Here is a 24,603-nt window from a genome sequence, read left to right as displayed (position 1 = left end):
AGTTGTAGTTGAGTTTGCTGTAGTTTTGGGTGTAGAACTGAAGGTGGTTGGCACAATTGTAGTTGATGTTGTAGTTGTTGGTGTTGGGGTGGCGGTTGGCACAGTTGAAGTTGATGTTGTTGTCATTGTTGGTGAGGACATAGTGGTTCGCACAGTTGTAGTTGATGTTTCTGCAGTTGTTGGTGTAGAGCTGGTGCTGGTAGGCATACTTGTAGTTGATGTTTCTGGAGTTGTGGGTGTAGAGCTAGTGGTGGTTGGAACAACTGTTGTTGATGTTGTAGTTGTTGGTGTTAGGGTGGTGGTTCGCACAGTTGAAGTTGATGTTGTTGTAGTTGTTGGTGTAGAGGTAGTGGTTGGTACTGTTGCAGTTGTTGGTGTAGAGCTGGAGGTGGTTGACATAGTTTTAGTTGATGTTTCTGGAGTTGTGGGTGTAGAGCTGGTGGTGGTTGGAACAATTGTTGTTGATGTTGTAGTTGTTGGTGTTGGGGTGGAGGTTGGCACAGTTTTGGTTGATGTTGTTGTAGTTGTTGGTATAGAGGTAGTGGCTGGCACTGTTGTAGTTGTTGGTGTAGAACTGGTGGTGGTTGACACAGTTGTAGTTGATGTTTCTGTAGTTGTTAGTGTAGAGTTGGTGGTGGTTGGCACAGCTGTAGTTGATACTTCTGTACTTGTGGGTGTAGATCTGGTGGTGGTTGGTACAATTGTAGTAGATGTTGTAGTTGTTGGTGTTGGGGTGGTGGTTGGCACAGTTGAAGTTGAAGTTGTTGTCGTTGGTGAGGATGTAGTGGTTTGCACAGTTGTAGTTGATGTTTCTATTGTTGTTGGTGTAGAGCTGGTGCTGGTTGGCATAGTTGTAGTTGATGTTTCTGTTGTTGTGGGTGTAGAGCTGGTGGTGGTTGGTACAGTTGTAGTTGATGTTTCTGTAGTTGTTAGTGTAGAGCTGGTGGTGGTTGGCACAGTTGTAGTTGATGTTTCTGTCGTTGTTGGTGTAAAGCTGGTGGTGGTTGGAACAATTGTAGCTGATGTTGTTGTAGTTGTTGGTGTTGAGTTGGTGATGGTTGGCACAGTTGTAGTTGATGTAGTTGTTGGTGTGGAGCTGGAGCTGGTTGGCACAGTTTTAGTTAATGTTATTGTAGTTGTAGTTGTTGTTGTAGAGGCGGTGCTTGACACTATTGTTGAGGTTGCAGAAATGGTGAATGGAACTATTGTAGTTGATGAAGCTGTAGTTGCTGATGTAGAGCTGGAAGTGGTTGGCAAAGTTGTAGTAGATGTTGCTGTAGTTGCTGGTGTAGTGCTGGTAATGGTTGGCACTGCTGTAGTTGATGTAGCTGTTGGTACAAGGAGGGTGATGGTTGGCACTTCAGTAGTTGAAGTTGTAGTCGTAGTTGCTTGCGTAGAGCTGGAGGTCGTTGGCACAGTGGTAGTCGATGTTGTACTTGTAGGTACAGAGCCGGTGGTTGGCACTATTGTAGTTGATGTCCTTGTTGGTGTAGAGCTGTAAGTTGGCACTATTGTAGTTGATATTGCAGTAGTCGTTGGTCTAGAGCTGTAGGTGGTTGGTACAGCTGTAGTTGGTGTAATTGTAGTTGGTGAAGAGATGATGGTTGGTACTAATGTGGTTGATGTTGGTGAAGAAGTGGTGGTTGACCAGGTTCCCAAGGTACTTGAGGTTGTGGTAATTGTGGTTGTACTGGCAGTTGGTCTAAGTGTGGGTGTGGGTGGAGTTGCTGGTGGAGTACAGATATGAGTAAGGTTAGGTTATTAATGAAAAGTTTAATTAACTTTACAAAACAGCAGTTTCATCCACTATTTATTGTTTTTTGTCATTTTTGCAGGGCATTTTTTTTTTGTAATTACAATTCTGTAACATGATGAGCAAAAAATAGTTACATTTCCGGAAATTGCTAAGATCCAAATTTTTCATACTTACTGCAATTAATAGTTCCATTTTCACAGATACTAGGAATAATAAAGAGATAACCAGCTGTTAGTTTTTTGGCACCACAATATATACGTCAAGATATGCCATAAACAGCAGGAACGTTTTAACTCACCACCATATGGTGTTTGTTTGCACTTCTTTTCCAGATGGAAAAATGGTGTCATTGAAATTACAAGTGCAGTTCCTCAGTGAAGTGCACCTACCAGTGTTTTCATCATAGTAAGGTGTCTCTTTTGAGCATCTTGGGTAACAGCCTCAACCGAGAAGTGAAGAGAAGATTAATTGCAATTGCAATGTAATGTAGAGGATTTTCTAAGCATTAGTCATAACCAGTATGAAACTAAATAAATAAATAATTGTATAACTATTTAACAGCCATTAACCATTCTCTTCATGGTATTTTGCAATTAAATGATAATTAAAAAAACAAAGATTTTTTTTTTTTTTCATATGCAGTTGAATATTAAGTCAAATGTCATTATTTCACTCAAATACTCTGGAAATATTTGGGTACCTTCCAGCTTGTGGGTGAGAAAGTTTCCATGGCTACAGGTTAGCATCCTACCGCAGGGCTCATAATACCAGCTGCACTGGTCTTGCTCATTGTAATAATTACAGTAGACCGCTGGAATATAATAATTTCAGGTTAAATTTCATGTTTCTTGAACACACCAACATAATTTTACCATAAACTGTATCTATTATATAGTGACTGAAAAGGAAAAAAATAAAGACACTGATGAAACAGAACTTCATAGGATTTGAAAAATTGAAATGTGGCGAATTGCTAAAACGTGAAATGTATTTCTCACGTGATTTTAGTATGAGTTTAATTGTTTAAATTTGTATCATATTGCACTAAAAAAATCACTTTTGTTATAATGCTGATGCCATGACCTTTGTTATCTTATGTTAAAAAAGGAATCTTATGTTAAAAAAAGAACCATCATCAAGAGCCAAGAATATACTGACAAGTTCATGGGTTAGGCAGAATTTTATTACAACTTCCACATAGATTGCTTGAATGAATATATCTTTAAGATTTAGATGAAACATTTGCAGAAAAGGGTCTTTACTTACGACACATATCAGGTGTCCTCCAACTTATGCAGACATCCTGCTCACTGCAGGCCTCCGCATAGGCTGCCACAGCAGTGCAAAAACCCAGAAACTTCCCTTCAAACTCACAAGAGCAAGATTCCTGCACACAGGCTTGGTAGTAGGGCTCTGGATCTACCTGAGGGTTCATAAAGAGCCAGCAAGGTAAATAGTTTCCACTCTCCACTTCTGTCATTGAGAAGTGGACAATTAAAATTGTAGTCGCTTTTACATTTATTTTGCTGTTCAGACTCTGTGCGAAATCTAACAGCAGCAAACTGGATATTTTTGAAGACTACACAACAAAGGAACTTGATATATTCTATCAATCCATTTTACAAAAACAGAAAAAGAGCAGTAGTCTGTCAGTGCTCCCAAAAAGTTTTTATGTTCATCGTCACATAAAGTCCAGACACAGTGCTCGCAGTGTTTCTGAAATGTAATTAGCATTCCTGGCTGCACTTTGTTCAAGATGAGAGACATGAATGACAATTTTAATTAAATGACAAAATTAAAAAAACAAAACCATCAAGATTGTGGTTTCTGCACAGACAGCATTAGGTAACTTTGCTAATTTCTGCACTGGTTTTGCAGATACAACAAAAATATTTTTGTTTCGGACCAAAGTTCTTCTGACATGGTACTTCGGTTGTTCATCTTTTTTTTACTTTTTACCCTCCTTTAACTTTCTTCACAAATTTGTGGCCTTGAGATCCACAACCAGGCATTGGTGTGTCATGGCAACCATACAAAATCCATACCTTAAAGTGACAGTCTTTAAATGTGTCTCCTTTAAGAATCATGCAGCGTCGTTGTGCCCAGGCTGAACAGTATGAGTGGCGTTCACATGGAAATACTTCAGAGGTCACATCAGAGCAAGGAGGAGTGACAGCCTTCCAGCTGTTGCCAAATGCCAGCGGACTGCTCACCTCTAAACACACAGCCTTAGATATAGTTAAACAAAAATAACAAATGCATTGGTACATTATTAAATTTTGGGAATTCACCTGCTGAGCCACTTATCTGCAGATCATTCATTTCATTCGAATCAAAATTCCCACAGAGGCCACCAACTTTGTTCTAGAGGAGAGACAGTTAATGATTAATGAACAAGTATTCCAGAGGTGCCTTTCAAAATGCCATCTTATTTCCTTGTGCAGTATCTTAACTAATAAGGAAGGAAAATGAGTTGTATATAAATGATTAACTTTCACATATTTCTGAATCACTCACTCTCCAATGTGGTTGTAGCTCTACGGTGATCCTGGTGTGTTTGTCCCAAATGAGAGTTAAACCGTAGCTTGGCACTGAGATTATGATATAGAGTCCCACAGTGTGTATGGTGTAAAGTGAATTTTGCTCAGTAGTCCAGTCATTTAGGGGGTGTCTGGTCACTTTCATGTCATTCAGTGTCAGGATGACTTCGCCCTTAATGGAAGAAATCGATAGGTATAAAATCTGTTTAGCATGCGTAAAAATCCATAGAGCACAGTTTGGTTGTAAAACAAATATGAGAAGTGAACAACTAAATGATTAAATGACACAACTGATATGATCAGCGAAATGGCTTTCAAATTTATTACAAGAGAAATCTACCTGCAGGTCCAAGACAATGGAACGAGAACAGGTGAGTGCCTCATCACAGCAAGGTACACTTTCCACTCTGACTGAGAAGGTGCCATAAACATCCTAAAATAATATTATAATTAATCAAAGACTACCATGCAAAACAGAACCAATATTTTCTAAAATGCTCAATCCTCAATTTAGAGTTTTTAAAGATTTGGCATATATATATATATATATATATATATATATATATATATATATATATATATATATATATATATATATATATATATATATATATATATACAAAAGAGCACAGGAATGGATCAATTAAAACATATATTTATTTCATGATGTAAAATATATATATTTAACTTAGTTCACTCCATATCTCCCCTGACTATCTGAACACAGCGATGCAGTGGTTCTATTTACCCCCAGAGGCCTTACCTCCACAAGTGTGTACTGACAATGTCCATCAAAGCGATACCACTTCGAGTCAAAAGTCTGGTAATGTCCATTTCCATAAACTTGACACTTTCCAGGACATGGTTCATCTATACAATGCCACTTGCCCTGATCACAGGTGCTGAAAAATGAAGTCATGTCACACTGTTAGCATGCATGGATTTATGGAACATTTTGAATGATTGAATTATGGCTATTGACTGCATTACCATGTTTTACAGCTGGCTTTGACATGTTGCCCTGCAGTGAAAACTTTGCCATTATAAACACATGTGCAATTGTCTTTGGAAACACAGACTCCCTGGTGATCCTCATATTGGCCATGTGGGCAGTAGCAGCCACTCTCACATGTCATATTTGAACCCTGGAAAAAAAAACACCACAATGTAGATTTTCAGCTCAAGAAAAGGATTAATTTGAACAACAACGACAACAAAAATAGAACAAAACATGTCTGAAGGTCAAACATTCCAGAAGTGGACACATTTGAAATGGAAAATATTGTTTATCGGCATCATTAGCCACAACTCTCAAAAAAAGAAGAAGAATTCCCACGATACTATGACTAGATGTATTTTCATTTGTACATAGTCTATAATACATGAAAAAACAGGTTTCTTTTGTTTCTGTTAAACTAGAAGTGAGTTGGCCTCTAACAGAGACATATAAACAATACAAACAATTCATGTGTGGAAAAAATTATACCTACCAATGGTTTACTTAGACTGTCACAAGTTTTCTGAGCGGTGTTCTCTGGGTATTCTGAGCAGTGAACACAAACCTTCCCATCTGTGCAACCTGCCATATCGCAGACAGTTTCCATTACTGGATGAAATCAGATGTCTTTTTTTTTTGTTAGTTCCAATAATTGCTATAAAGCAGGACTTTTTCAAACTAAACACTGTCATAGATATCAGGTTTTATGGATGTTGAAGCACGTTCTTGTGCAGAATTGTCTGATTATAAAAAGAAATGCAGCTCAAAGTTATGCAGAAAAATGACAAATAACTGTTTATTTACCACAATCCTTGGAGCACTGCAGTTCTCCATTCTCACAATTACTTTGAGATACAAGAAATGGATAATTATGGATAGATAGATAGATAGATAGATAGATAGATATGAATAATTTTGCATCAACATAAGCCACAAATACTGTCAGCTAAAAAGCAAGATGAATGCTGAAAACATACATGTGTAACATGATAAACTCACCACTGTTGTCCATCAATTACCACAGGTCCTGGTGGTGTTGCACCACCATGGTGATGACACTCACACTCTGATCTTGGGGTGCAGTTATTTTCTTGATTTAGGTGGGTTCCTTCAGGACAGCCACAGCCCTCTACTGGAGCATCTTGTAAGTTGCAGCGAGGATCAGGGCCAGACAGGGAACGGCATGTATGGTTACATGCCAAGAGGTTGTAGGAGAACTCTTGGTTCTTTGGACATTTCAGAGCTTTGAGACAAAATTGTGATTCACATTAAATACTTTAACACTTTAACTTTCATTACTTTAACTTATGTGTGTTTAACTCTATAATTAAAGCCTAACTCACAACAACCGACAGCCTTCCTCCAGTCCCCAAGTTCAACACCCAGATTGGCACAGGCTTTAGCATAGTTTCCCAAAGCAACACACGCGCATTGCAGCAGATTACTGCCACAGTTGCAGGTTTTCTGGATACAAGCCTTGAAATAGTAATACATTTGATTATATCAGACATTGAGTGTTAATATATCCATTAACTTCTGGAAACATATTAAGAATTTACTTTAATGAATAGAAGGTTCTTACTGTGTGATATGGATCAGTTGGAATATAACCATGGCATTTAGCAAATATCCCAGTTGCGTTATTCAGCACAGAACACTTTTCATCTGCAAATATTTCTGTAAAATTACATAATTACACGATGTAAATAATGATGTTTGGAAGATCTTTGCAGAGAAACTTGTAGTGAGGAGAAAAAAGCAACAACCATGCAATGTACGATTGTTTATATCATCCATGTTTAACTTCTTAACTCAGATGTAAAAAAAAACATTAATTTCTCGGTATGTTCATATATATAAATAAAAGTACCATTGTCAGTGTTTATGCAGGGATTGGGTATATTTTCTGAACAAGCACCCAAGCTCCAAGACAAAGCAAAAAGCTTTGCCGAGCTCTCAATGATCCCGCTGCTGGTAGTGAAGTCATCTGTGGTATCATCATTGTTGTTGCCACAAAGACCTGAGAGACAACCAGACTATAACTACAAGTCCAGTTGGATCATGCATTAAAATAAAAAACAACATGCAACACATAACCAGTTTTACATTTATGGCTGAAAAGAGTAAAAGTGTTAACATGAAGAGTACATGAAAGGGACAGATGATTTTACCTCCTCCTTAAATAATAAATAACAATAATAATCTTCCTGGTTTACACCATAGACTGTATATAGAGATGCCCGTAGCCTCCGTGACGTCACCCGTAGGTTTCTGAAGAGCTGAATTGAAGGTCGGTGGGCGGTTCCTACCATCGTCATCTTGGCAGCGTCATGTGTGTCGTGTCGCCCGGAAAATACAAATATGGGCAAAGAGGTGGAACTGACAGGGGGCTGTGAGCGTCATGGTGGATGATTGACATCAAGCGAACACCGAGCTTTCTGTAGCTAAAAGCTAACCAAACTTACCCGGAGATAACGGGAGCTAACCGAGCTAACGGAGGTAAGTGGGCTAAAGCTAAGCCATATTGTTAACCATCTAAAAACTGCGGTTGTTTTACGTTCTTGTGACTTGAAACGGGAGATTGGTACCTGTCAATTAAAAGGACCCGCCCCTAAATATTCTGAACTTCTTAAATTACTTTTAAATGGGCGAGTTAGAAAAAAATTCTCCCCCCCTACAGTTGTCATGAAGGTAAACCTGACCTATAAACGGAAAACAGATTTTTGAACCAGGATGTAAACATGTTTATTTCTGCCATGAAGTTGGTCTTTTTAACATGGGAGTCTATGGGGATTTGCTCTGTTTTGGAGCCAGCCCCTAGTGGATGAAGGGGAAACTGCAGTTTTATGCACTTTCACATAGGCTTCACTTTTAACCGCCAGAGGTTGCCGCTTGGTTTACACCCAGTTCGCTATATTAGTTGTAAAATAAATTTGGTTTCTGGCTTTACATCAATAACAGTTAGACATCATTTAAATACATGCCTAATACACAAACATCCTCTAATGTTAATTAATCCTCAAGCAAACTTTGGAAGCTCTGATTATATGTTTTTGTCCATTGTGAAAAGGTAAATAGTGTATATATTTCTACACTGAGTTCCAAACCTGAGATGACGCCACTGTGATTCCTCGGTGGTGTGATATAAAGTTGGATTTCAGGAAACACTTGGACTTGGATCTTCATACCGAAGGACGTTTGGACTTGAACATACATGGAGGATTGCCAGAAAACCAGGACATTCTCTGACAGTTGACAGACACCAGTAAGAGATTTTATAGAAAGCTAACCAAACTATTTTCTCAATAAAAACCAGTCAGTTTCCTTTATCTTACCAGATTGATAAAGCTCAGTAATTTCCTTGTCTCCAAAAATAACCATGTTATGTTTAAATGTGTACATTTCCTGCAAACATATTTCACAAGTAAAATTAGTTTGCTTTTCTTTCACAACCAGTCAAGTGCTCAAGGTAAATGTTTACCCGAAATAGTTCGAGTTTAACTGTTCTCAACGATGCTTCCTTTTCAGAAAACTCTATTGTTATCGTCCAGTCAAGGCCCTGCATCAGAGACAATAGTGTTATCAGTATAACAAACAAAAAACAGCAAGTTCATGTCAAACAGTTGGCTGTGGGAAAGATTTACCTGTGACACTATGTATGTGCATTTACCAGGCACTGCAAACTGTTTACCATCGAATGTTGTTACAAACTCTCCTTCAATGAGACACCTGGGAGGGCAGGAGTTCTCAGAGCAATGCCACCGTCCATCTTTACACAAACTGAGGATGGAGATTAAAATTTAAAGTAGAAACTTAAATCATGAATCCAATCAGTCTGTGTTAAGTTCACATTACAGCTGTAGCTTGGGAGATCGAAAGGTTTTCATTGATCAGATTCAAACCTTTGGTTGTTTTTTCTACCATATTTTTTTAAAACTAGAAATTAGCAGGTACTCTACATTATATGACTTCATGATTATATTTTCTGAGTCAACATTAATATGTCAGCAGTTGCACAGATGGTTGCTGTTGAGTGGATGATTTGGATTTAGGATGATAGATGTTGGACATTTCTGGACTTTTTAACATCTAATTTGTGTTGTCATGACAACAGAAAGTCATTTAGATCTTGCTGACCAGGATCGGCTTGATGAGGAGCCGTTTATCCCTCATTTCTGCCCTAATAGGTTAAATAGTTGTCCCTCTTGAGTCTGAGTTATATCCATATATCATTTGTTTCGAGAGGAGTATCAATTGCTTTAAAAGAAACATTTAGCTGTAAACAGCTTTAAACAGATTCTTATTCAAGCTTTTAACTTCTCTATGTTGGAGGCTGATCTCTCCTGTCCAACTTTCCTCATGGCTGTTTAAAATACCAGCTAGTTATAATAAGGATTTTTTTTATTACTTTTTTCATTTTCTGTCTTAAATTTTGCCAAATTACAAATGTCTCCCTTTGTTGGGTAACATTTTTTTCAACTTTTTAAATAGATCAGTGTAACCTGGGGCCTCACGTAAAATTAGTTGTTGAAAACCTGTGTGATACTGACTCAAACTTCAAGTTTGAGAAACAGGTTTGTTCAGTGGTGGAGATGTTTATCCAAGGAGAAATCCCCTTTTTTAACTTCTAAGGACTTTCAAAGTTTGACTAATACCTTGATTACATTCCAATCGGATTGTTGTACTTTTACATTGGTTTTGGTCAGGCATGTATTTCTCAATGGCAACTGGTTCAGAAGTTGCAGCTCACTTTTTAAAACAAAAACAAAGAACCATGAGCATATCTCTCATGTTTGCTTCCCTTCTTTGGGTCCTTTCGCCCCATTTTAGGGTAGTTGTTAAGTTTTGTTATTGAGTAATAAGGCTCTCATTGGGCAGGCACCAGTTTATTCTTCTGACTTGTTTCACCCTTAAGTCCCCTCCAGATCACTCAGATCCATTCATCATCTGCTCTGAGTTGTCTCAAGGCCAAGGCTGGTAATTAGAGGTGATCAGGCCTTTTCTGTGGTGGCTGACGAACTGTGGAACCAACTGTCTCTACATCTAAGACAAATTCGAACTCTCGATGTTTTTAAATCTCATCTCAAAACTCATTTCGGTTTACTGGCTTTTAATTCAGTGTGACTTTCTTTGTTTGTTTGTTGATTTTTTAACCGTGCTATACAAAGAAAGGTCAGTTTTTTTTCATCAGTTTTACTAACTTTCATTCTTTTTATGTGGCTAATCTTCTTGTACAGTCGATTTTAACTTATTTTATGTGCCTTTACCAAAAACAAAAAGCAAACTCACCATGACTGACACCTGGTGCTACGTATTTCTCCAGTTAAGTAAGTCCTGCCATTAAAGATGCATGGGCAGCTGGACACAGCTACACAGCGGAAACCATCTGCACGATCATTGAGCACCTTACCTGCAACATAATCTCAGTCTAAGCCTCAGGCTGATAAGCAGCTAAATAAACAACAAATTTACACATTCCAAGAAGCTAAAGCATTTAGTTTTACAGTCCTCACTCCTTAGGCAGACACAGGAGCTCGTGTTTTCCTGATTGATGAATCTGGGATTTGGGTTGGAGCAGCTGGGAACATAGGCAGGACCCTCGTCTTTATAGACCAAGTCTCCAGGACATTTGGGTTGAGCTACGTTCACCCACAGAAAAAGAAAATAACTTAAAGCTTCATTAAAGATTTTTTTTTTAAATTGAATTAAGTACTAAAATGGAAACCAAAAAAATCTAAAGTTATTAATGAAATGTTAGTTACATTCAACCTCAAAAGTTTTCATTTTAATTTTGACATTTTGAAAGTATTCTCATGTAAGACCACCCACCACATTTGGTGACATATCTCCATGTTTTCCAAGCCATACTGCTTTTTCCACACTGCAAGACAATCTCATTGAAGAAAGCACAGCTGATGTATTTGTTGCTTTCATAGCCATGAATGTTCTCCTCACAGAGATGCATATATTGAACAGTTCTTTCTTTCAGGCAACCCACTGTGTATGACAAGAACTGCTGACATACCTGCAAATATTAGCAGAGGAAACAAACATGTAAAACTTAGATAAACGGTATTAGAAGTTAAAACATAATTCCGACTCATTATCACTATATTCCATTATACAAAAATGGATGCAGCTAAATGGACTTCCTCTTAAAGCATCTTGAAATATTACTTCTTCTGTACTGATCATTTATCAAATCAAATCAAATCAAACTTTTTTTCTTGAGCACTTTTCAAGCCATGAGCAACACAAAGTGCTTTACAAAATAAAATCAAGTCATAAGGATAAAAAAAAAAACAGTAGATAACAAGACATTTAAAAACAATAAAGACACAAGCTCTTTCCACACACTCATACACACACAAGGACATAGAGCAAACACCCCTCCCCCACCCCCACATTCCCAGAAATACATCATTCCCTGAATACTGTCTCCTTAACCGAAAGCAGGTTAATAAAACCAATAAAACATTAATTCAGTGATAAAAATTCTGATAACTAATTCTTATAACTCTTCAGTTTTTAAAAATAGAAGAAAACTTTCCAGTAGATACAGGTACAGATATACATTTTCAAAGTGATCATTGTATTCACAACATTTCACTTTAGTTAATAGAGTGAAGGCAGCAGTCAACTTACTGGATAAACAGCAGAGACAGGATCTCGTGTTTGACAAGTGCCCTCAGACAACTCATTCTCTGTGATCATCTGATGCTTGTTAGCTATTTTAACAAAAAAAAAAAAAAAAAAAGAGAACATTGTTAGAAAACATATTTCAGATCAATTACAGTGAAGCCAAATGCCCATAGAATTTTATTTAATGTTAAAAACAGTTTGACATTGTGAGATATTTCTATAATATTACAATCATTAATATAACATCCATTGTTATTCTGCAGTCATACCCCAGACATTGAGTTTCCCACACAGTCCCATCATGCCAGAGCTCAACTCCTGCTCCAGCTCTACCTAAATTACAAATGAAAAATATGAAACCATTAGAGTTGTGTGTTGTAAAAATTTGGCCTGTGTTTGTGTTTTCTAAAACTTGTGCAAACCCACTGCACATGCAAAAAAAACTACAAACTAATTTAATATCAGCGCCCACCGATGGTTGCATTTTTCAAAAAGTGTTAAATAGCGCTTCTGCATCCATTTAGTGCATCTACGTCAATGAATGTCCAACATAGGGCATTCACATCCTATTTTGTTTGTTTGGGGATGAGCATACGCAGAAAGACTGAAGTAAATTTAAAGCAGAAATAACGTTTACATGATAGAGGAATTAATCAGTTCAGATTTAACATGTTGTTGTTTTCAGTTGCTGGATATCTTAGAGTAATGTGAGCAAATGGTGGTTCCCATGGGAAAAGTATCTTGGGTCAGTGCTCGGGTGATTACCTTATTTTCTACAGTTTTCTATTCTCCAAGTTACGAGCGGGTGAATTTTCAGACAGCTAACTTGCAGGCAGGTCAGTTTATGAAATCTTTTTCGTAAAAAAAAACCAAAACAAACTTGGCTTATATTTGAAACAATAGACTTCCATTCTTTCTTATTTTATGGGGACAGTACACACAGCCGATGCCACTACCTCTTAAATTATATGACAATTTTTCTACTGTTCACTTTCTAATGTCTTTATACCTTCTTCTTACTCAATTCCTTGTTTGCATTGTTTTGCCAATAATATTAACTTTTGCATAAATTTGCTCTCATACAGCGTTTCTTTGTGAGGCAGTCAGATTTGTTTGCTGTAGATCATGCATTCTCTTCAAACTCACCATGCTGCAAACCACAAAACACACAAATAGTCTCAAACACGTTAGCACCTGGCGCCCATTTACGCAATCAGCCGCAAACCGTGGTTCAGCCCCACGCGCAAAGTTCTAGATTGCACACACAAATTGCTACTCAAAAATTGGGATCTTAGTAGATCCGGCCCTTGGTGTGTGTGCCTGTGTTTCGGCTCTCCTCCAGCCATCTCACCCAGAGAGTGTCAATTCCTCCGGGTACATTGTGCCAGGTGACAGATAGAGGGAGCAGCAAGCTCCTCAGTCTGATGTAGACGCCATAATGAAATATATGCTGGTAGGTGTGGTCGTATGGAAGGGAAACACTGCAGATAAAAATAAACACATTCGAGATAAATCATTTATCCTGGTCTGAAGTATCCTCACAACTTAGGCTTGAACAAACTATAAAGAATAAATAATTAATGCTGGTCAAATGTTCACATCTCAGTCACCTTGAAGAGTGAAACCACCTCCAGCAGTGCTCGCCTTATGTTTTTTCAAATTAACCACACTGACCAAAGATGATGCACAATGTTGAAACTTGAAAGCTAATAATCAACTATTACTGGTGACACACAGTTGGTTGTGTGTCTGAGTATAATTGCACTTAATTGTTTATTCTAGTGTCTTTGGATAAGCATCAGCTGCTTCCCACACTTGCTGTTGTTGAAGTAGTTAAAGTTAGTGATTAAAACAAAATTTTGATTTGTAACTACGACAACTACGAGCAATGATATGTGAATCGGTAAGACTATATCCGACACAAGACCAAACCTTTTCTTCTCCACCAGGATGCTTCCATTCTGCAGAACAGCTCTGACTTTGTTTATGATGATCTCAACTTCACTCAGCAAACCATTATCTCCTCGCCGTATAGTGATGTCACACTCAACCCGGTTGTGGGTGAAATGGGTGAGAATGAAAGCGCAGTTCGAGCGCACATAGAAAGCTGAGCCATTGAAGGGTTGGACGACCCCGCTGCCATATGTCCTGCATGTATCTGTTCACAATGTAGAAAATATTTGCAGACTTTCAGATTTAATTCAATCAATGATAATCAGCTGTTTGAGATCTATGAAAGATAACAGAAAAATAACTTATCAGATCCCAATGCTGATGAACATTATACTCACATTTCTGAGATTCACATCCCCAAAACACTGCAAGGAAAAGAAGTTATCAGTGACTGTGTATAATAATGTGAACTCAATGGATATACAATGCAAAACTCAAAATTTACCCTTTATATCTACAAATACTGCAAAAATGAATGTAAACAAGTGCAATTTATCCAAATCTGCAGATATTCATAAGCAAACAAGAAAAACAGTAAAAAGGGATTTATTCTTCAACACAGTCTGAACCTTCTTTTAAAATCCTTCTTGAAATTTATTTAAGTAATCTTCAGGTGTCGTTCTCCCAACTTCTGGAAAGATATGTTAAGGCTTTTCTTTAGATGTTGCTGCTTTTTCTTCTGTTTTCTGTTGAGATGATCCCATAATGATTCAATAATGCTGAGATCTGGACTCTGGGAGATTTCCATTATTCAAAAAATTATGTCCCTGCTGATTTTCAGTTCAGTTTTGTGTCATTTGGCACACTTCAGGTTTTTATCTGTTTTCTTTGCTGGCTTCTTAGCTACCCTTCACTGGAGACTGTTTCTGATGAGGCTTCAGTGAGCAGTACATGGATCAACAGATGGTCGAGATGCATATTTCAGATTTTGTGTCAGGTTTGTCCTTTCTTTTTGTTTAATTCTATTTTTTTCTTCCCTTTCGTTTCCTTTTATTTAGTTATTTTTTTTTTATTTTTTTTTTTTTGTATTTATTAACACATCCCTTTGAAATACTGTTGCTCTGCTGTAGACATTTAACATTCACATTTACTTAAAGGGGTGCTATTATGGTATTTTGAGTTTTCTGAGCTTACTACAGTGTTACAGTGTTGAATCCTCATCAGACATGTGAACGGCACTGTTTTTTATTTTGAGTTTTGAGTTTGAGTTTGAGTTCCAGCACGCTCTCTGTTCGGTTTCCATGGCGACGAAAAATGCGTTGTTTTAGAGAGTTTTTTTCTACTTGGAAATCCTTGTGACGTCCCGGGGATAAGGTTTGGTGATTTGGTTACCTTCTACTGGTTAACAAGGGCATGTACAAATACATCAGGCGGGTGGAAAACGTGGGATAAAGTTATTTCCAACGATGGCTGGTGAGTTTACCAAAGAGAGACATCCTGCTGCATTCGTTGCTGTGGGTTGCTGTTTTCCACTTTGTTTTCAGGGTCTGATTCAGGTTCCAACATGTAGGGCTGTATGCTATGTGTTGACATTGTATTTTTTTTTTTTTTTTTTTTTTATTGAGTTCATATTAGCCTAATCCTTCTATTTATGAGATGTTACAATGACGGCGAAAGCAGGTGCTGTGCGCGCTCCCACTGAACCTCCCAGTGGTGGGAGGCGGGGCTTAATGTGGAAGAGTCTCAATCCACTTGTTTTGCCCACAGGCTGATCTGACAGCCTACGTAGAGGGTCGGTCTGAAGTAAATACAGCGATTTGTGACAATAACTCGATCAATCCCACCCTTTCTGGTCTCAGAAATAAAAATAAATTACCCTGAAATGCTCATAATAGTTCTACTTTAACATTTAAGTCAGTAAATCCCTGAATTTCCCCTCGGGGATAAATAAAATATCTTTGATTTGATTTGATTGGATTTGATTTAACATGAACACCGACACTGTTTGTCCAGTTTTCTCAGCTGTTTGAAGGATATGTGCATAAAATTCTGATTATTCTTGACTTTTCAGTTAATAGTACTGTAGGAAACACCTTGTTGTGGCTAAACTAATATTTCTGTTAAACTGTGTTGTCTTTGGTTTTTTCCATAGCTGTAGCTACAGGAATGGTGCAAAAAGAAGCTCCCCACCACCAAAAAAGATAAAATAAAATAAAACTGTGAAGGACCTTCAGAAAGGTTGAAAAAGTGTTACACAAGACACTTTTAAAGATTAAGACAAAGTCACTCTGCTTCGATGTAAACTACAGTACTTTTACTTTTACTTATCAGAAGTGTGACAGTTTCATTGTGTAACTAAATATATTTCAGTTCATTTTATGTCTATTTTAATGATGACTAAAGATTAAGACAAAGTCAGTCTGATCGAAAGTAAACTACTTTTACTCAGCAATATTGCATTATTACTACTGTGGATCAGTAGTGTGAAATTTTCATTGTAAACCTAAATAATTTTGGAGTAAAACATGAATAACACTGGCATGAGAACAAGAGAAAACCTAAATTAAAGGAAAAAAGATTTTATTCATATAAAGAAATAATCCAAATGATACAAAGGTACAACTGAATAGCTGTGTATTACCTGAGAAAAGGAAAACACAGATGGCTAACATCCATCGTTGAGAGGTCATGGTGCTTGATGCTCCCTCGCTGCAGGACACCAGGTGACACCTACAGTAGAGAAAATACTAAGACATCCCTCCACAGGGCTTTTATAAGCAGAAAATGTGCACATTGCCTGTAACACCACCCCATACATGTAGATGTGTGCACTCATTCATGCACACGAGATTAAAATTCTAACCAGGAAACTTACATTAAAATGATCACACATCCTGGAACACCAGTATACTTGAAAGCATTTCCTGATTTTTCTTTGAGAATTGTGAGACTTCAATCAAATAGCTCAGCACAGAAAAACATACAAGTATGGTTGCACAAATATAAAAGAAAACAGCTAAAGGAAAGTTTGAATCTAGATCCTGTTGTCCTCTTTAAACTTCAATTTATTTGTGAAAGAGTTAACAATGTTTTGTTGCTTCAGTCCCTCCAAAAGTATTAAGTAAACTGAGGGTGGACACCAATTAAAGAGTAAAAATATGCAGTGTTCCTCATATTATGCAAAACTGCTAAAATGCTGAGTTCTGTATACAGTGAGACTGAGTCATAAAATGCCATTATTAAAATCAGTTATTTATGTTACAGCGCATATATTGCAGTTTTAAACCACTGAAAATCAAAGTTAAGACTTTGTTACTAAATATAGACAGGAAGTAAAAATATATAATGGTGGGTGATGATTTACAAGTAAACAAATAAGTAAATTATTGTCATTATCTGAGCAGGGAGATTTGTCATCTTAATCCTTATCAAGTCCATTACTGCAACGTTTCACATTACTTCCACTTCAGGTTATTTCCATTCATCTAAAAAAACGGCAAAAGGAAAGTTTGTCATATAGTTTCAAATCAAATCAAGGACTTAGGAATAAGGTGTCTGTATTTTCTTGTATTTCTATATTTTTAATGACTGTACAATGATTGTATATTTAACTTTTTCTCACTATGATATTCTGATTTCTGAGCGTGTGTTGAGACTATACTGTGGGCATGACCTGGCTACAGTAATTTGCTGTTAGTCTTAAGTATGCGATCTATAGCAGCATTACAAGATTAAATAAATGCACTTACCTCATGTAATTTATTATATTATTTTGATTTTTACAGTCAAAATATATTACTTGCATCTTTGAATTTATTTATTTATTTGAGAGCAGTTTTATAGTCTGGAAAGGGCCCATGTAGTTCTGTATGCTTTTTCTATTTATTGTGCATTTCAGCACATGATCATTGAACTACAGTAAATGTTCATGGAAAATATTAAGTGGGGTGTCACTATGTGTCCCGACAGGCGGAGGGGATGGTGAATGTGTGGACCCAAATGCAGAGACGAGGGAACAGAGATGTAAGTTCGAGACTGATTTATTTTCTACAGGAGGAACCCAGTAGACTAACAAGCAAACCAAAAAACTAAATGATCCCGCAACCAAAAACTGAAACTGAAGGATATAAATGCACTGGGGAACCAAAGGTGTACTGAATGAACTGAAACCAGACCAGGTGAACTTAATGAACAGGAAATCAATAAAGCTAAAAAAACAAACAAGAGAACCAAACAGGAAAAACTACAAAATAAAACAGGAAACCCAAAACCAAGGCACAGCAAAAACCAAATCATGACATTATGTAACCTTTCGAGATGTGAAACTGGAAGAGTTGTGCAATATTATTTTGAGATTTGTGTTAATGCACATCCCAGAACTCAATGTGGATTAGAAGCTCCTAATTACATATAATATGAATGTTAAACAGTTCTGAAAATGTGCTAACCAATTTATGACAACTTATTAATCTTCCTATCTTGTTACATGGTGATCAAAACTTCTACCAGGGTAAGCTGGCTACCCATGTAGCGGAATATGCCTCTACTGATTATTAATTTATGAATTATCGAATTACCTCGGAGCACCACTCATCCCTTTTTAATTAACCTAAGATTCAGGAGGATGAGAAAACCTGAAATAAACTTAATTCAGTAAGTACAGTTTCAATTTAAAGGAGTAAATCCTAAGAACGAGCGAACCAGAAAGTGTGCATTCAGAAATTATGACAAGAACGGATGAATTGATCACATATTTATTGACAATGATGATAAAGAACACAGTGGAAGAAACCAAACAGTTAAAGAGAGGTTATTAATGGAATTGTATAATGAATATGTCTGCATGGGTTTTCAATTCTGACATTAATAAGGAACACTGAAATTAATTAAATGAGATGGAGCAGGAAGAAACTGTTTGGAATTAAGCAAATAAATTGGGATAATTATCTTACTTAAATCTTTGATAAGAATGTGTTCTATTATCCTAAATTTTGATGAGAATTAAAAATTTAATTATTTAGTTAAAGTTTGATGTACTGGTCTGTGACATCAGAAATGTTCAGAGCGCTATCAGATCCTACTTTGGACGCTGGATGTCCAGAGTATGGGTCGAATCGGGTGGAATTTCCCCTGTTCGTCAGACCTCCGGGGCTGGATCCTTGAAGCGTCAGGAAGGGTAGGTCTATGCAGCTACTCTGAGTCTCTGGATCTGTTCAGTGGAGTCCATGAGAGCAGCTGCAGCTTTCCACCACCAGTGTCTGTGCTCCATCAGCAACCCCAATGCTGGGTTCTCTTTCAACATTTATTTCAGTTTCTCATTATGGGACACACCCCCAGATGCTGTCCCCTGAAACTCTTTTTTACGCTAGTCCTGACAGGCAGACAGTGTTCATGTCCGCTCCAGAGGGGAGGAGCCTCCTCCCACTATAAGAGCCTGACATGACCATCATTCTTTAGTCAAACACGTCTTCATGCTCCCAGAAGCAACCGCTCAGACTGCAAGTGCCGTTAGTGGACTAGCATTTCTTTTCATTGAGCAAGTTTACTACTCAGTCCCCGAACGCTATCTGATAACGCACAGCTATCTCAGATACCAGCTAGACTGTCACCACCAAACACTGGCTGCTGCAACTGACCACCATACCAGCTGCGGACCGCTTCAGTCTCCATCGGAGCTAAAAATATGGAGCTTGACTTTTTGTCACCATAGAAAAAGACAAGTTACTGACAAAAAAGTGCACATGTGGAAACAAAATTGCTGGAGCAGACACCCATGCTGCATGTGTTTGGGGCTTGGGGCTGCTCCATGCCCAAGATGCATTTTGAGCATTGTGCACGCCTGCACAGCCTGTCATCAACAAACCCAGTGATGTGGGTAACAATCCCCCCACCACAGGAGCTGACTGAGACCACCCAGGGAAACACCATCCCTATGGGTGTCAGCTGAGGTGACCCACTCGAGGTTGTCAACCCAATGACCTACCCCAACAAAGTCTGGCTTGCTGGAGCTTGGCTTATTCGAGGGAGTTGAGTCTGTAGAAGAGGAGCTGCAAAGATGGGCATTGAGCAGCATGAAACCCTCACAGACATAGACATCATATATACATACATTGTGCACTGGAGAGTAAACCATCGTTGCCACCATATTGGATGGGCCTCCTTGCTGCAGAGTCAACTGTAGTTTCCCCACATTACTGTTTACCGTAGAGCGATGCAGGTGGTTATTTCATTTGGTCACTTGCACATGTGCTCGTCCCAGTGGTGGGTTGCATCCCTCAATCTAACATGTCACGGTCATTCTCAAGAACTTATTTCTCTGTCATGAATCCTGGCTCTCTGGCCTTGGAAATGCACAGCATTTTTGGATGTTGCCATGGGAACTGTGCTGACAAGGAAGTTTGTTACCATGGATGCTTCCATGTTCAGCTGGGGTGCCACGCACAAAGCAGAACAGTGAACGGCTCATGGGGCCTACAGGTGCAGTCAGTTCACATAAACTATCTGGAGCTCATGGCAGTCTTGTTGGCACATTTTGGAGACATATTTAGCCTCTTCTAAGAGGGCACAATGTTTTGGTCAGGGCCGACAACACCACGGTTGTGGCGTATATCAACAGATAGGGCAGCATGCGTTCACATCATCTGCACATGTTGGCACACAGACTGATTGCGTGGAGTGCCTTTCACCTGTTGTTGCTGAGATCCACTCATGTCCCAGGCATTTTGAACCAAGAGGCAGATCTGCTGTCCCGGAGCAACCCTCCCTACAAGGATTGGAAACTCCACAAAGAGGTAGTGATACAAAAATATGGGACAGATATTGCCAAGCGGAGATTAACCTTTTTGAGTCAACAGAAAATGCTCAGTCCCAAATGTTCTACTCTCTGACTACCAGCTCTGACTCTCTGAGTCCTCCACTGGGTTTGGACGCCATAGCACACGAGTGGCTGCGCCTCCTTCTCTACACGTTCCCCCTGCTGGAGCTGATCACTTCTACTCTTGCCAGAGGGCAGAAGAGGGGCCACTCTCTCATCCTGATAGCACCTCGGCGGCCTGGGAAACAGTGGCTGGCAGAGATCTTTCAGCTGCTTTGATGCCAGCGGTGACCTCTACCTCTAAAATTAAACATCATTCCATACAAATATCACTAAAAAATCTATGCATGGAATAATAACAGACAAAACGACCCAAGACATACAGTATGAAAACATTACAATATATTGAGTTTGACATTTTGAAATTATATATATTTTTTAACAACAGACGTCACTGTGGTAACATATTCCAACCACAACAAAAGTTTTATTCTTTTATCCGGAACAATTGCTGCAAACAATTTGATCTTCCAAACATTTCATTCCCGCAATCACTACAGACTGGTGCAGAGTTTTAAATCAAGCTCTTCACCAATCTGCTGATTAGGTCTGATGAATGTTATGGTGTTTTGCAGCAGGGAGAGTGCTAACACTTGCAGGACTGTCGCCCTCGACTTGCTTTAGCAAGTAAACTAACGCACAGACTAACGCACCATAGGCTAACACAAACTGAGTTACTTTATTGAAAGAATAATGCATTTGAGTATTAATTATTGACCAAAGTAACAGCATTATAGTAATGAGTTACTACCCAACACTGATAACCACTCACTGGACTGAAACAAGAACTACACAGAACCTCAGGAGGAAAGCAATTAAAAAAGAAGAAGGGCAGAAAAACCAGAGAAAAGTCCAATGAGAAGTGCATGACAGACTGCAAAAAGTAGCAGATCAGCTGGCAGAGCAGGCTGATGGAAAAACAAGGTCATAAATGGTCCAACAGATCACCAAGTCCAAAAACTCAGTGAGCTGGTGCAAACTGAAAAACTGCTGGAATGCAGAGAGAAGGAACAGAGGCAAATGTAATGAGATTAAATTGGTATTGATGTTTTCATCAAGTTGTCCTTGTGAGTTGCTAGGTAGCTTGAGAGTGTTACTTGCTTACTTATTCCTTCCCACCTTATCTAAATTCCATTGTATGGTTGTTTTATATATCTAATTGCTGACTACAGCTGTTATGAAGACAAGACTCTATTCGCACTCTGTACTGTTTCATTATGTCTTGGGTGCAGTTCCCAGACCAACCGCCACACTGGAAGACACTGTGGAGGGATGGGCGGAGCCATTTAGAGTTGGATTAAAAACCACTGGGCAGGACAGTCCTGGTCACCAAAACAAAAAGAATCAATAAAAAACTAAATCTGAGAGCTTCTTGTAAACAGAGAGAGAAATTAGACAGTTTGTAGTTGCAGCATTAAGTAATGTAATTCTTACAGTATCAAAAGAAGCCAGTGATGGGAGCCCTTTCCTCTTAATTTAGGGTTTGTGTTGAAACCTTTTCATGTTCTTTAGGTATATTCATCAGGACATAATGGAGCAGCAATTCTGTGTTTTTTCTTTAAACAAAGATTATGGTTTAAGATATCAAATACTGTGCGCAAATTACTTCAAAATGAAAGACTGTGGGCTATTAGGATTACGTCTGAGCATGTATGTATGGAGTAAATTTGACAAAACTTTGATCTTTTTTTCCCCTCTGTATTTATAAATCTCAACATTTAGCAAATGTAGTCTGATATTAGTGTTGTTCTAGTTTTATGTAGAATTAGTGGCTCAGTTCTGAACTATATTATATCACCAAAAGTGATGATGTGATATAATTTTTCATTGGTTTGTGAGATTAAAAGTCTGTCAATCGCATGATGATATTAATCTTAATGCTGGTAGATCAGTTAGAATCACCAAGGCAATTTCCTTATAAGACACCAGATGTTTTAAACTTGAAATTATTTGTTCCATTATGTGCTTTGAGACTTTCATCCACCTGATACATCACGTCTGGGCATCAGAGATCACAACTGCCAAGCTTAAGCTTACGCCTCTGCTTTTTTACTTACATTCCTCTGTGATTTATTGATTTTTGCACTGTAGGAGGACAAATTATGCAAACCCTCAGACAAAAACAGCTCTTTTGTTTTGTGTTGCAGGGTTTATATGCAAGAATGGATGTACACTTTAACCAAAATGAAGTTCTTTATCACCAACAACATAGCAGCAAAAAAATTCTTGACTGTCTGGAAGTCCCTGCTCCTGGAGCTACACTGGAGATCTGCTGCTGTTAAAGGCCACATGAAAGAACCTATTAATTCAGAGATTCAGAAAAACCAGAGTGGTGTCACATGTAAAATTAACTGATGCAGATCATTTACATGATGTTTTTATTCTAATTACTTTTTTTTTTTTTATCTCATTCCAGCACCTTGACTTTGGTTGTTGTAAGTGCATTATAAATGAAACATGACTGACTTGTTTGATTGCTCAGGAAATCAGATAATAAAAGATATAGCATCTTCCCATTATCTGATCAGGCTTCCAGAAAAATCCTCGCCTCAAAAACAACTCTTAATAATTCACTGGATTCAAATCTGAGTGTTGTTCTTGATTACAAAGACATGGGGCTGTGGTATTTTGTTAAATGCAGCATTAATCAGTTCTAACTAAATTCCACAAAAGAAAAAAAAATATTCTTGACATCTTCAAATAAAAAAGAAGTTGTAACTGGTGACTTAGATGATGGAATTTTTCAGGCATATTGTACATAATTGCTGCAGTTGACAAGTGCAGATATTGTGATTGTTTAAGGCTTTCAACTGCTCTGAACCATGTAGTATCAACCTGATGTTGGGCTCAAAAACCCTGTTTAGTCTGAAAGATTATTACTTTTTTTTTTAACAGATCAAGGTATAGCACTTTTTGTAATACTGATCCACAATGATCCATATTTTCTGACTGCAAATTGAACAAAATATGTTTTAAAATCTTGCATAATAATGATATCATAGACCCCATCAGACCAGAAAGGTTTATTTGTTGTAACTCATGTTGGTGTAAGTTGTCACATTCAAAGGAAATAAAGACAGAAGTCTCATGTGATGCTTCAAGAAGATTTATTAAAATGAAAAAGTATTTAAGGATAATGTTTCTCTAACCAAACCAAACATTTTCAGCTGTATCCAATTTATTTGGAGTCATATAAAGACCCACAGTTCTCACATTAAGCCAGGACAAAATAAATTAGTTTCTAATTAGAACTAAGTGGAGACTGAAAGAAAAAGAAATTTAAAAAAAATATTGGCATGCAAAAGGTGGAGGACATTGAATACATACTGAATAAATGGAGATGATTAAAAGGATGGCCGTATGAGACCACCTGGAGAATATGTCTCGCATTCAGAGGCAACAGCTCCTCCAAGTATTCTTGTATGTATTTGATCCTTCATTAAACTTGTAATAGGTCGATGAAATGGCAAGAGATTAAATTAGATCAAACGTGAATCATTAGATTAGATAACAAGATGATTGCAAAATGGTTTGCCTTTTTGTTTACACTGTCTGCATTTTTAGTTTATGAGACAAGCTTTACATTCACAGCTTGTGACATGTTTGTAGGCATATCGTTTGGTAGTGAGATCAGAGCACACTAGATCCACATTTCTCTCCTCTGAAGTTCGCTCTTGACAACATCTGCACTCCTGCTCCACTTTCAGGACATTGTGCATCACCACCCTGAACAACAAGGACACAAGGATGGTGAGTATTAAATGACAATGTATTTTTTTAAAAAAAAAAAGTTATTGAACAGTGACGGAAATATTTGCCTTTACCTGGGCTGAGACACACATTGCCCCTGACACACAGGCATCTGTGTGACGGTGGTACAGTTATCAATGGTGATGTTCAT

At 37.9% G+C, this 24,603-nt stretch overlaps 1 protein-coding gene across 1 annotated transcript; it reads right to left on the bottom strand.

Annotated features, from left to right (window-relative positions):
* Positions 1-403: 403 nt before the first annotated feature.
* LOC306773351 (mucin-19) lies at positions 404-24,603 on the bottom strand (the record flags this gene model as incomplete). The annotated part of the gene is made up of 24 exons (XM_079263140.1): positions 404-1,102; positions 1,169-1,328; positions 1,437-1,540; positions 3,057-3,179; positions 3,802-3,971; positions 4,048-4,120; positions 4,274-4,468; positions 4,637-4,729; positions 5,060-5,198; positions 5,287-5,441; positions 6,313-6,536; positions 6,637-6,769; positions 6,876-6,970; positions 7,164-7,313; positions 8,401-8,538; positions 8,964-9,073; positions 10,583-10,703; positions 10,807-10,932; positions 12,205-12,268; positions 13,130-13,186; positions 13,287-13,416; positions 13,868-14,093; positions 24,286-24,428; positions 24,527-24,603. The coding sequence occupies 24 exons, from the start codon at positions 24,601-24,603 to the stop codon at positions 404-406; spliced, it is 3,705 nt and encodes a 1,234-aa protein (XP_079119266.1).

This window comes from Telmatherina bonti (genome assembly GCF_933228915.1).
Source record: "Telmatherina bonti genome assembly, chromosome: 23".
NCBI lineage: Eukaryota > Metazoa > Chordata > Actinopteri > Atheriniformes > Telmatherinidae > Telmatherina > Telmatherina bonti.
Note: the sequence above shows the minus strand (reverse complement) of the source record. Positions and strands in the feature narration are given on the sequence as shown.